Source organism: Mugil cephalus, chromosome 15 (assembly GCF_022458985.1).
Source record: "Mugil cephalus isolate CIBA_MC_2020 chromosome 15, CIBA_Mcephalus_1.1, whole genome shotgun sequence".
Classification (NCBI taxonomy): domain Eukaryota; kingdom Metazoa; phylum Chordata; class Actinopteri; order Mugiliformes; family Mugilidae; genus Mugil; species Mugil cephalus.
The window spans coordinates 6488583-6501148 of record NC_061784.1 but is presented as its reverse complement, the minus strand read 5'-3'; the positions used below and the strand labels follow the sequence as shown (position 1 = coordinate 6501148).

The following is a 12566-nucleotide window of genomic DNA, read 5'->3' as shown; positions in this document are numbered from 1 at the left end:
TGTTATTTTGTGAATGATGAACACTGATTTGAATCAAATTGACCCCAAGGATAACAGGAGGGTTAGTGATCTACCGACATGCATGACGACTGGTTAATCTGTCAGTTAAGTCAGTCCAAAGTAAATCCCCAACAGCAAGTAATCATTAGTGATTAAATTCCTATGATTCGGATTTTTCTTGAATTAATTATAAATATCCCTACCGGATGTCTGGTTAATATGCCTGCCATATCTGTTATTAATGAGAGAAAATAGAGACAAAACAGCTAATTTATTTCTTTATTATTTAGGTATATGACTGATGGGCAGATTTTCACTTTCGCGTTTACTTCTACTGTGCATATTTGAATCATTTGTATTGCCGCTAATTTTATGAAATCAATAGTTGTGCTCATTTACAGAATGATCTGTTTTATTTGTGAAAAACCTGCTTTGCTCTGACTAGTGTGTGTGTGTGTGTGTGTGTGTGTGTGTGTGTGTGTGTGTGTGTGCCTGTGCACACGTACCGCACTTTGTATGTGTGTGTCCAGTTTTGTGCCGCGCTGTGATTTTCTATTGGTGCGTTTTAGGAGGTTAGTGGCGTCTGATTGGCTGGGCTGTGGGTGTGTGCGGCTCACTGGCTTTTTTGTTGTTGATCCCGATTGGCCAGTGCGAACTCTGTAGCTTCATTGGTCCAGTCCGCTCAGTCTCCTCCTTGACTATTGGCCGGCGCTGTTGTCATCGCGCAAGAATGCGGAAGTCGTGTAGTCTACTGAGTCACCGTTGTGTCAGCTGATTCTTTCTGAGTGAGTAACTCGATTTAATTTTTAAAATGAAGTAACTTCTGAATACTGTTTCGTGTTGGACACGTCCCTGGGCTGTCGGACTTGTGTTGGACTCGTGTACCTTGAGCCGTGTTGTCGTTTTCTTTGGGCAAATGAGCGAATTTTACAGAAATGTTGCTATCCGGTAGCTAGCATGATGCTAAGGTTTGCAAACACTGCTCATACACACACACGCACACTTTCGGTTTGTCAACTAGTCACCTCGTAGCATACGTAGGTACCAGCCTGTGTACTGCGGCTGTCGTTCACTTTCACTTTCACCGCACACGTCTTTAAACTTTGTGTACCGTGTCATTCGTTCACACCTGTTGTGTTGTCATGAGTCGAGTCTCACCGGGGACGCTGGAAATTTCTAGACTGGCTGTTTTTTCCACGATAAGAAATCACCCTGGAATCCCCCAATGCGCTGGGGAATTATTTTATACTGACCGAAGAGGAAGAGAAACTTGTCTGCAAAGTTCAACTAAATGCTTCATTGGCAGTTGTTAGGTTATTTCTCTTTATTATATAAGGTCAGTGTTTGGCTTACTTACCGTGTGTTCAGTGTTCATAATGATACTCTACAGAAATGAAATGATGGGCTCCTGTTTGTCTAAAACACTGTCTTCTGTTTTGGTCAATAACAATGACTTCCTTACTTGTATGCAGAAGCTACTGGCTATCTGTGTTGCTATCACACAAGAGTCTCACAGTGGTTAAGGTGGAGTTTAAAGTGTGGCGTTTTGTATTGAGTAGTTTTCCATCTGCTGGTTGATCCATTTTTTGCCTCAGCTTGAATGTCTTCGTGAATGTTGGTATTTCATTCCTCTGGAGTGACACAGCACTTCAACCGTCGAAATGAAGCCCATGTCTTTACTGTACAACGGAAGAAAATGTGACTAGTTTTATGTTTGACGTAGATGCAGTTCTACGTCGATGTAACGCCAAATTCAGGTGCACTGGATGCTGCTGGGTTTGAATATTAAACACGACTGAATCGTATGAAGAATTTATCTTCTTTTCTGTTTTATAAAGTAGGCAGAAAGTGACAGCATTAAGATTGGCCTGTCATTATACTGTGGGTCCTGACTATGCCTGGGTATCAAACCTTTAAGATTTTGTGTGTACTAATATAACAACTGGCTTCAAACGGATGCTCAGGTTCATTCTTGTCTTTACTTATGAGTGGACGGCTGTGGCCGGTGGTATCACCACAGCTTGCCCTTTTCTTGGGCAGATGGCAGGCGTGCAGGCACTAGCTCTGCTGTCACTCGTGTGTCAGTGTTAAATATGTGATCTGTAAGTGCTGCGCTACCAGTTTATACATCGGACTCAATTTTAATGATCATTTCGGTGTTGTAGACGGTAGGGGGGGCGTCGCTACAGATTTCCTGAATCAATTTGATGCCAATTTACAAGGCCCCTATTCAGTTCACCTCAATTATGAAATGATTTGGAGATATTTTGGTTTGGACGCAATGGTTTCGTAGAATATATTACCTCTTGTTTCACCTTTTGCACGTGTCTTTCGTTTTGTCCGGCTCTTTCCTCTTGTCATAAGTCCAAAGTATGACACGTGTCAGCTTGCTCTCACGGTTGTAGCTTCTGTCATGGCATCCTCACATGTGGACTGATGTCGTTGTGTCCTCCTGTTGCGAAACAGTCTTGCGAGGCCGCAGTGACATTTGTAATAGGATACATAGAATGCAGGAAACAGCATTTGTTTATGATTTAATTTATTATTTTATTGAGTAATAATCCTCCAAATGAAGATATATTTGAATTACCCATTACCTTTGACCTATTATTGACCAAAATTGACCGAATGATTGCCTGTCTTTAACCATGTCGTACGACAGTGTTACTTGAGGCAGGATTCGACATAAATAAGCATGCACAATACGAAGAAAGATGTGGTTGGTAACTGAAGACTGACATGCGCAAATCTCAGACTAGAGTTAAAATAACACACTGTAATTAAGACAACACGTAAGGCACTTCTTGTGCACTGGTGTGAGATTGGGGGAAGAGATATAACATAGCTTGAAAAAAATTATTTTTTTGAGCTAATAAAATCCTTACAAATGCAGAAAGATCACAGCTGGTCTGTGGCAGTGTACACATTATTGCGTATTTTGTAGAAATGTGTATCCTTGTAATCATCTGTGAAAATCTTTAAATGGTTGTGCTTTTCAGTAGGCATCAACCAGGCCTGAAGGCAACAAAGATAGGTACAAGACATGCTATCGGAAAGCTGTGGCCCTAGGTTCTCCAGTGTTCTTTAGACTTTAGAGAACAAAAACAGAAGTAAACTAAAAGATTGCATTCAAAGACCACATACAGGGCCTTTCCTGTTTTACATCTTTATCTTATCTGAGCATTCAAATATTTTCAGAGCGACATGATCATCTAAAACGGTCTGTTGACCAACCGATCAGGATGAATCAGGTGAGGCCGGTGTGTCACTCTTTCCTGGTATTTCGCAGAGGTTCAGAATATATACGGTGGTTGTCTGAAGGTGTCACATCGGCCTTAATTGCTGGTCCTTTATTTTATTTTATTTTTTTTTTTTAAACTCAGTTTGGTGTCTCATTGTTTTCATAATCCAGCAACAATCCCATTGCTGGTTGCCGACCAGAACAGTAACAGCAATGCTTTTGGCCGAAGCAACTTGTCGGTTAGGGTTATGTGTCAGACTGTTTGCCATTGTCTTCTCTGTCTTTGGATGTCATTTTGTTTTGTGAGAGCAAAGAAGGAAGAACCTGTTTTTAAATAAAACACTGCCCTTCAGTTTCGCATCTCCTCATCTGTCCAGTTTAGGCTAATGTTTTGAGCCACCTAGCTTACTGTGCTCCAGCAACTAAGCCAGTAGATGGTTAACATGTTGTTAAAGATTTAGATACTGTTGTAGTTCTGGGTTAAACCAAACTCTGAGTGAAGGGAGAGTGAAAAAATAGATTGTTAGTTTGTTGTATGTTGCTGTCAGTTTTACCAGTCATGCTGTTCACAGTTATAAAATGATGCAGCTTTCAAAGTTTGTTGTTAATAGTCTTTTACTTGGGTGTTTATCTTCTAAATTTCCATTTAACTTTATCAAGCGAAAGTTGATCAAATAAGGTTTTTTGTCTTACACCTCATTACTTTACTTACTACTATTAGCACAGCTGGCACAATTTTTGGAGTCACTAGGTGACTCATGTTCTGATGTGCTAGTAGGAGTTCTAACTTCTGAGAGCATTCAGGACTGGTTACTGGCATGTGATGATTTCTATATTATGACCTGGCCGGTGATAAAGTTGATAAAATGAGTCACGAGTGTGCCGTAGGTGGGTGAATTGTAGTATGTTTTTTTTTTTTTTTAACTTGAAGCCTGGCACTTAGAGAGTGGGAGGGAGTAAGAGTAAGCAATAGAGACGGAGTGTGAGAGGGAGGGAGGGAGGTATGTCATGCACTGGATTACAACCAGTATGTGTTTGGGAGACCGACACTACTGCTACTTTGCGAGGCACTCAGCTTAAATTCAACCTTAAAAAAGCCAGACAGCTTTCTGTAAAAAGTCTCATTCAGCACTTTGAACAGGTAAGACGAGTCTATTGAGTCAGTATTTTATGATTTTAGTTGTCCTCTTTCTTCTCAAACTTTTGGAGCTGTGTGCAAAAGGGGGTGTGTCTGAGCAGAAAAAGTGCAGAGAAGTGAGACGACAACGCTGCACAGTGAGAACTCCGATCCTGTTTGCAGGTTGTGTCCTTGCAAGAAATGTAATGTTGTTAAGTCTGGTCCAAAACACGAGAAAGTGAACACTGTGTCCATGTTTTGTCTGAAGGCTTGTGTGCGTTACTCTCTTGATAGTAAGCATACACTGAGCATGCTCGGCTCCCTCCCGACGGAGCTCACATTTGCACAGGAAGGAAGGGTGCAATATCAGAGTGTACTTTTCATACGGTCTTTCAGTGAATGAAGTATTTGGTTTCAGGCGTCTTACTGTTTCACTCTCTCCATGTATTTTAAATGTTTAAATTTTTATTACATGTGCAGCCACCATAGCAAAGCACAGCACTGTCCAGATATCAAATGTAACACTGGCTGCAGCCGATTCAGCTCTCTCTTTCTTGACATGCACAGCACTGAGCTGTAGATCACTTGTGTTTTTACTACACAATTAAAGGAGTTATGCATGTAAAGTATAAAAATACTTCCCAGGTTTCATTACCAGAGTTGGTTATTTGGTCTGTCTGCGAGGTATTTCAAGACCTCACAGACGTGCTTATAGAAGATCCACTTATCCGCATCAGCCCCCTCTTTGGGGTGTGGAAATGATTTGTGGAGTTTGTCCGGTCTCCGGTTATCTGTTTGGCTTATGATAATCTGATGAGGAATGTTGAGTTTGCATTTCCTGTAAATCAGAGTTGCTCCGATCAGGCCAAGTCAGCTGATTGATTCCAAGTTTTCTATCGTGGTGTCAGACTACACACCTGTGTTTGCATGTCTGTCTGCAGCGCTGCGTGTGTGTTGGTATTCACTTAACCTCATTTATTGAGAATACTTATTGCCCCAGACAGTAGGTTAACCCATCACACTGTAGGCCTGATCATTTTCAGATTTGTAAAATACAATGACATCCATTCTGTATGCTATACTGTATCCAGCCATTTACACAAACATACACGCCCCACAACCACCCACGTACACACAGGTCTGAAGGTACTGTGTTTTTTTTTTTTTTTTTTTATTGGCAGGAGCCATCGCTGGCCCGACGAGCCCAGTAGGCAGGAGGAGGAGAGGGAGGGATCTGAAGAGGAGCGCCCAGACTCACTGTCGACAGCACTGGCTGGCAGCATGGTGAGCCAATCACACTGTTAAGGAGGGGATTGGATGTGTTTGTATATACTCTGCTGCAGATTCCTGATTGCCTTTGAGTCAGGTGCTGCCCTGAACTCCCTGCATTTTTACGTGGTAAAATGGCAAGTTGGGGCTTCACTCTCACACAGGAAATGACAGTGCGGTTGCAGGCCTAAACAAAGCTGTAGTGTTGCAACATGTTTAACAAGAGAATGCACTTTTCAAACTTTGGTCTGTTTTAACTCAGGGCTGCACAGATAATGACACAATTAAAACAATGAGCTCACTTTCTATTTCAGAATGTATCCGTTCCTTTTATTTTTTTTTTGTGATACAACTTTATTATAATTGGAAATAATACAGAAATACCAAAGTTCACAGAATTTTTTTTTCACTTCACCTAGTAGCAATTCTGTGAGTTGTAACAGTGATTGGCAGAAAAAACGTGGACAATGCAAAGTGGGTGAATATCAAGTTGAGGTAAACTTTAAGGTAATGACCACTGGGATTGACATATGAAGCAAACAAAGGTTTCTCCAAATGTTTACCGCTCTCTCCCTAAATTCACCACGCTGATGTTGGGTTTGAAGCGTTAGGTGAACCCAGACAGAGCAGCAGCGTCCTTGATGTTTTCTTTTCAAACAGAGAGCGGTGACAGCAAGAGGAGCTGATGGTATTGTTATGATCTGATTGTTTCACTTTCATTTGGGGTGGGAAATTTTTATAGGAGGGTTACCCCGGCAACCAGAGCCTGGAACATCCACTAACAACCAACTGTCAGCTACAAAGAGATGAGTGACAAGCAAATTGTGTTATATGTAAACAGGACTCAACAAACACATTTGGCAATTTTTTTTCTGCCGAAAGTCAGTGAGACGTGCATGTGAGGAGCATTTGTGCCTCCTACAGGTTCTTCATGGTGTGCAGAGAGTTCCAGCTCTGAACAGGGACATGTTAGTAAAAGGAGATCACCCACAGACAGCATCTCCTCTTGTCCCACTAGTAGTTTTCTCAGAAGGGTAACTGCTTTATTGCACTGTTTTTTAGATACGTACAAGTATCGCACAAGGTTTGGCTTCAGTAAAAGTGTTGTGGAGCAGGTAACAGATGTTTCACGTCTTTGATGTAGCTCGCTACCACGTGCCTCCTGCCCAACTCTGTTTTGGAGTACATCCAGAACCTGTTAACCTCCTATTCACATAAATAAGCTTGCTGTATAATGTGACTTGTCAGAGTATCTGAACCATGAGTCCTGACAAAAACAATGAACGTTTAGTTCTTATTCAGTACTGAGCAGATGCAGCCACAAAAACACAATCATGTGACCTTTCGTGACTCCTTATGAACTCAAGCTTGTACATGTAATCAGATTGTTTTCTGGGAAAGCTGAGTGTCAGATTCTGGTGTATCTGAGACAAGCACCAATTTGTCTTATCATGCCACAGTGCCCCATATGGCTGTAATAACACTGAAGCACTGAAAATATATCATGCAAGATGAAAGGCTGTTCATACTCTGACATTTCAACACACAAGCTTTTCATTTAACAGGAAGTATTTAGTTTACCTGGTCAGTGTGCACAGTATATTCCAGTGGTAATAGTGAAAGTAATTTCTAGTGGTTCAGAAAGTGTGTAAATACAGAAAATGTGTCAAATAAACTATTTTATGCATGCAGAATACAAAACGTATTTGTAAAATGCTTTTTTCCCCATTAAGACCGTAATTGTGGGTTAACACCAAGAACCCGATGGCCTGTGTGTTTGCTTGTTGATAGTCAACATATTAAATGCTCTTCAACCAGAATAGATGGTGCTCAGAGAGGGAGAGGGAAAGGGAGAGAGGGAGGTTGGAGGTGGGACGGGGCCCTGACCAGATAAGTGGCAAATACTTCCTGAAACTAATGGGCACAGCTTTTATGGGACAGAAATAGGAAGTGTAACAAGAGGATGTGTGTCCCGAGGTTCTGGTCAGCTGGGTCCACAGAATGTCACTGTGGCCTGGTGCCCAGCTCTCAGACTTTCTGTCGGAGCTCTGGCCAGGGCTGACGAACAAATAATGTACCCACTGAGGCACTTTAAACGAGAATGCAAACCTGAGCAAATCTCAGGTCTGGTTCTGTGTTGAAGTTGTATTTAAGGCTTTTCTAAATATACTGACCTCCTTTTGCTTAGCATGTTGCACTTAGTGTACACTACCAGTCATGGTGCGTCCAAACTTTTGACTGGTAGTGCAGGTGTGGTCAGAGGTAGGCTCAGCGTTTGTCACCACACTCAAACAACAGAGTCATGTGTTCTGGACAACACCCTAGAGTACAACAGTCATTAGAGATCTGCCAAAGCCATATTTGAAATTAAGTTATGATTTACAGATCAGTGGCGCACACAGATTGGAAGGATACCTATTTGTGCAACATGAAATTGCAAGTGTTAGTGCATCTATGATATAAAACTACACCAGGGTGGTTTTCCGAAGCCCTGCAGCTAATGATATTGCTAGCTATATTCAGCTGCTGTTGAAAGGGTTATTTTCTCAGGTAGGGATTGTGAGGCGTTTGTTCCAGCAGTTTGTTCCACAGGTAATGTGATCCTTTTAATCCTGTCTTGTGAAGCAGGCTTTAATTGCTTCCCAGCCTACAGCTTTTTTTTTTTTTTTTTTTTTAAGTCACTGCAGCAAAACAGGAAGTATAGAGTTCGTACTGCTGTCCACTAATGCTGCCATATTGTTAGCAAGATAATGCGAGCACGGAAACCAGGACAATGGGGTTGTTTTACCCAGCAGGCAGCACCCACAGGTAATGCTACCTTGTAGATGTTACGTGGGATTAACAAGAGGAGTTAATGTGCCAGCAGTCTTCAAAGATGGGTGATTGTATGTTAGGGATCCATATGATGTCACCTTTTGCCACTAGATATCACCATTGATGTAGTTACAGCCAGAGGGTTCATTCCAGGTTGCCGTTAATGATTTGACTGCGTCTCTGCTTGAAGTGACCTTTGCTTCTACCACTGTTTAACCTCACCCTGATTCCTAAAGTCTGGCTCTTAGTGATTCCCTTTTCTTCCTTATCATTCCAGTCAAATATTGGTTACCTTGTCAGTTGTTTTGTTCAGTGCCGTGTGTCTTTGCTTATAAGCCTTTTTTTACAAACTAATGCATGTGTGAGGTGTTCTTTAATCATTGCCTGGCACTGTGCTGGGGAAGTTGCTTTGGTGAGCTTATGTAGTCAATAAACTGGATGGCCTAATTTCATTTCAACAGGCTATAAAGGCTTAAAGGTCAGAGTTCCAACCACTACTATCTAATATCTGCATACTGCATTGTCATTGTGCTGCCAAAATAATTGTTGTTAGTATGAAAACAAATTGGCATGTTTTGAAGTTGTGTTGTAGTTATGTGTATTTACGTGTAATTACAGAAATGTGAACATATGACTCCATATATTTATATTTCCTAATCTCCTGTTCTCCTGTTTTATTCATCCCACTTCTATAGCTGTGGGTCAACATGTAGGCTGACACCCTGCAATGGTGACTCGCTGCCCTCCTTTCCTAAAATAAAGCCTGAGACACAGGAGCCCAAATCGGGTGCACACTTTGTGGCTGGTTCACCCACGGCTGGGCAGACAGAGACTGGCTTAAAAAAAAAAAAGAAAAAGAAAAAAGCTCAGTGTTTGAACTGTAGTTCAGCTCATCAGAGATCAGGCTGCAATGTTTCAAAGCTCCTAAAACGTCCATCCAGCTTTTGTTTCTCTATTGGGTGGCAATGGATTAACTGGAGAATTCTTTGAAAGCCTGACCTGTATGCTTAATTCGACGAGGTGGTTCCCACAGTACTAGAGAAGCCAATGAAGAGTTTGGGAAAGTGATGTGATTCAAGTCTTGGTGATAAAGTGCAGTTTAAAGGATTGAGGCAGCAAATGACTCAAGGCATTTCGAGCATAGACTGGTCAGGGCTCCCAGGAAAGTTGAGGTTATGGTGTTTGCAGTTTGGTTTATTGCCCCAGCTAATGTGGCTACTGGCAGCGTATGAGGTTCCTCTGTCAAAGGTGGAGAAGCTTGATTAGCATGGTTAATTCATCTATGAGGAAATGGCTCGGTGTTCCATGTTGCTTAAGCGGTGCAGCCTTGTATGGGAAAGGCATACTGGAGCTCCCAGTAACTAGTCTGACAGAGGAGTTTAAGTGTGCTTAAGGCTAGACTGGAGATGACTCTCATTCGTTCGAAAGATATAGTTAATAGTTAGGTGTGCAGCGCCCACGGTTAAAACAGGGAGGAAGTAGAATCCGAAAGACGCAGTACAGCAAGCACAGGCAGCCCTCAGATATGGGGATATCATAGGTCATGTACAGCAAGGGTGTGGAGGCCTGGGGCGGTGTGCAGGGAAACCTCTGGAGCAGCAAAGAGAAAGGTGGTAGTGGAGGATATTCATAATCAAGAGGAAGCAGTAAGCTGTACTAAGGCAGTGTCGCAGGCTAAACAAGGACAGTGGGTGAACTGAGAGAGTGTGGAGAAAAGGAAGTTGAAGTGGAGAGGGCTTTGGAGCATAGAGACTAGCAGGATTAGATTTATGATAGGGTTAGGGTTAGGGTTACCTATGATGTGCTGCCGTCTCCCCAGAACCTAAACCAGTAGTTAGGGGAGGATGCTGCCAGCCCTCTGTGTTCTTGTGTATGTACACTTAACCACATTCTGACAGGTTGGAGGATTAGTCTCTTCCAAGGGCAACATGTCTGGCATCACAACCAGGTTCTGAAATGCTTAGCAGCTTCAATTGAGGAAAAACTGGTAGAAGTAAATTCCTTATCTGCTAGTTATCTGCTAGCAAGGAGAATAGGCATATTATGTTGGTACAGGAATGTGAAAAGGTCAGACTGGCGAGGATCAGGCATAGTGCAGTGCAGCTAAGGGTCGGCAGAGCCTGGGAGCTGAGGGACGATTTAAACAGGCAGCTGATTATCCCAGCGTATATAGTTAGCACCCAGCTATGGCCGGACCTGCTGTTGTGGTTGGAACCAGAGAAGGTAGTGTATTTTATCAAGCTTACTGTCCTGTGGGAAGACAGAGTTGAGGAGGAGGCTAATGCGCTCAAAAGAGCTAGGTATGCAGAGATGGCAGCAGAAGCTGAGCAGCGATAGATGAATGAAAATGTAGGTCCATAGCCAAAGGGAAAAAATACTTTAATATGAGATGTTGATCAATTTGCTGTTGCACAACAAGATGGAGGAGCTGGTGTAATTTCTCCAGCATCGTACCACTGAAGCAAGGATCTGCTTGAGTGTAGGTCTAACTGTAATCCCTCTTTTCACTTCTTCATTTTCCTAGTAACAAAATACATGTAGTCGGTCACAGGATTACCACAAGTTACCATGTGACATGAAAATGACTCTCAGGAAGGTTCTGCTTGATTTGTGGAAGTGCGTTTTATAGCAGCAGATTTGTGTTTCCATTTACCTGATGAAATGTCATGTCTTCTCCTTTTCATATATTTATACACGTACTTACAAATACAACATTATGCATCAAACGAAGCTGCTTTTGGTGGGTGGAATCCAACAGATAACCTAGAAACAAGAAACTGTCAAGTTTCATTCATGATCTGCTTAATGAAAGATGAACAAAATGCATTTTCTCTCAAACAGATGTGAGTATAATCAATCCATGTCAGATGAAACCTGACAAATAATTTCCTAATTTGTGCGTGAGTTTTTATTTGCAGTAACAGGGTTTACAGAAGATACTAAGCTATAAGAGAGAATGTGTTGTAATCGGGTTGAACAGCAAGCTGAAATGTCTTACTGTTACATAACCTTTGTTATGTGTAGACTTTCGCAATAAGTGTTTTCTAAAAGATATCTGCACTGGATTATTTTTTTCACAGTGTATCATGTAGTTATTGCTGTCTTTTTAATACGACAGATCTGTTAAATGCGTATAAATTCATTATCGATGACACTTTTTTGGCATGGCAATGCTGCAGGGGGAAGAAAGTATTTTAGATTCTGATAGCAATAACTTAATTCATATTATAGATAGATTTTTTTTTTGTAATGGCCTTGTCATCAGAGCTATAAAGATGGGTTAGATTTGCAAAGCTACAGAGGTGATAACATTAGCTGTGTGTCTTTTGTTGTTATACTCCTTTTCTAATAGAACAATGCACAAGAAGACAGGCAATGTTAAGTGCACTTTCCTAGCTGTGATAATAAAATGCTATGCTTGCAGACATACCTGTGTGGACATCATCAACCACGATGTCAATATTGCATGACCTTCCTTTATCCAGATAGAAGTGACACTAGCACTTACAGTATCAATAAGAACCACTGGAGCGGATTCATCTACAGAGCACAACACTTTGAGCTTCACTACACTTTATATTGGCATCAAGTAGAAGAATAATCTTGGTTTAGATGTTTTTCTTACATTCATTCCCTTAACTAGAATAAATAAACACAGTCACATCAACCTCCGGGAAAAATTCATCTCGTTAAAGTGAGGCTAAGCCATGCCAACGTAACATTCCAGCCCCTCCCCCTGTTAAATGAGTCTCATTTTAATGGTGCTGCGTTATGCTTCCAGCCTCTGCTGCATATATATTGTTATACGTGTTACGTAATGTGGGGTCATACAGCTGTAGGTGAGTGTCTTGTCACGACTCTGCCAGGGAGGAGGTTGGGGTAAGCGGAGGGGGAAGGGCTGCGTGTCCCCCTGTAGTACACCGAACACTGAACACTGCATATACACGTTATTTTGTGTATATTCAGTGACATTCCCTTATTATAAGAAAAGGTGTAACATCACTCGTAAACACATGTCGGAGAGTGCAAGGGAGGCGCTCAAGACGGCGGAGAGGAAGTATTTCTCGTAGAATGCTGTGTCACCAGAGATCTCCGCATAGAGTCTTCTCAACACCCTCCCTCCTC

The 12566-nt window shown here is 41.8% G+C and overlaps 1 protein-coding gene across 7 annotated transcripts in view; it reads left to right on the top strand.

Moving 5' to 3' along the window:
• The first annotated feature begins 732 nt into the window (after nt 1–732).
• mtmr4 (myotubularin related protein 4) overlaps nt 733–12566 on the top strand; it is a 38823-nt gene continuing 26989 nt past the window's right edge. For 4 of the 7 annotated variants that reach the window (XM_047606906.1, XM_047606899.1, XM_047606901.1 and 1 more), the window contains exons 1-2: nt 943–968; nt 5540–5642. In XM_047606906.1, the coding sequence (XP_047462862.1) occupies nt 958–968; nt 5540–5642 (114 nt within the window). In that variant the 5' untranslated portion in view covers nt 943–957. Of the gene's footprint in view, nt 786–942; nt 969–1129; nt 1337–4238; nt 4383–5539; nt 5643–12566 lie in introns of those variants that run through there. The other 3 variants (XM_047606903.1, XM_047606905.1, XM_047606904.1) reach the window with 3 other exon arrangements.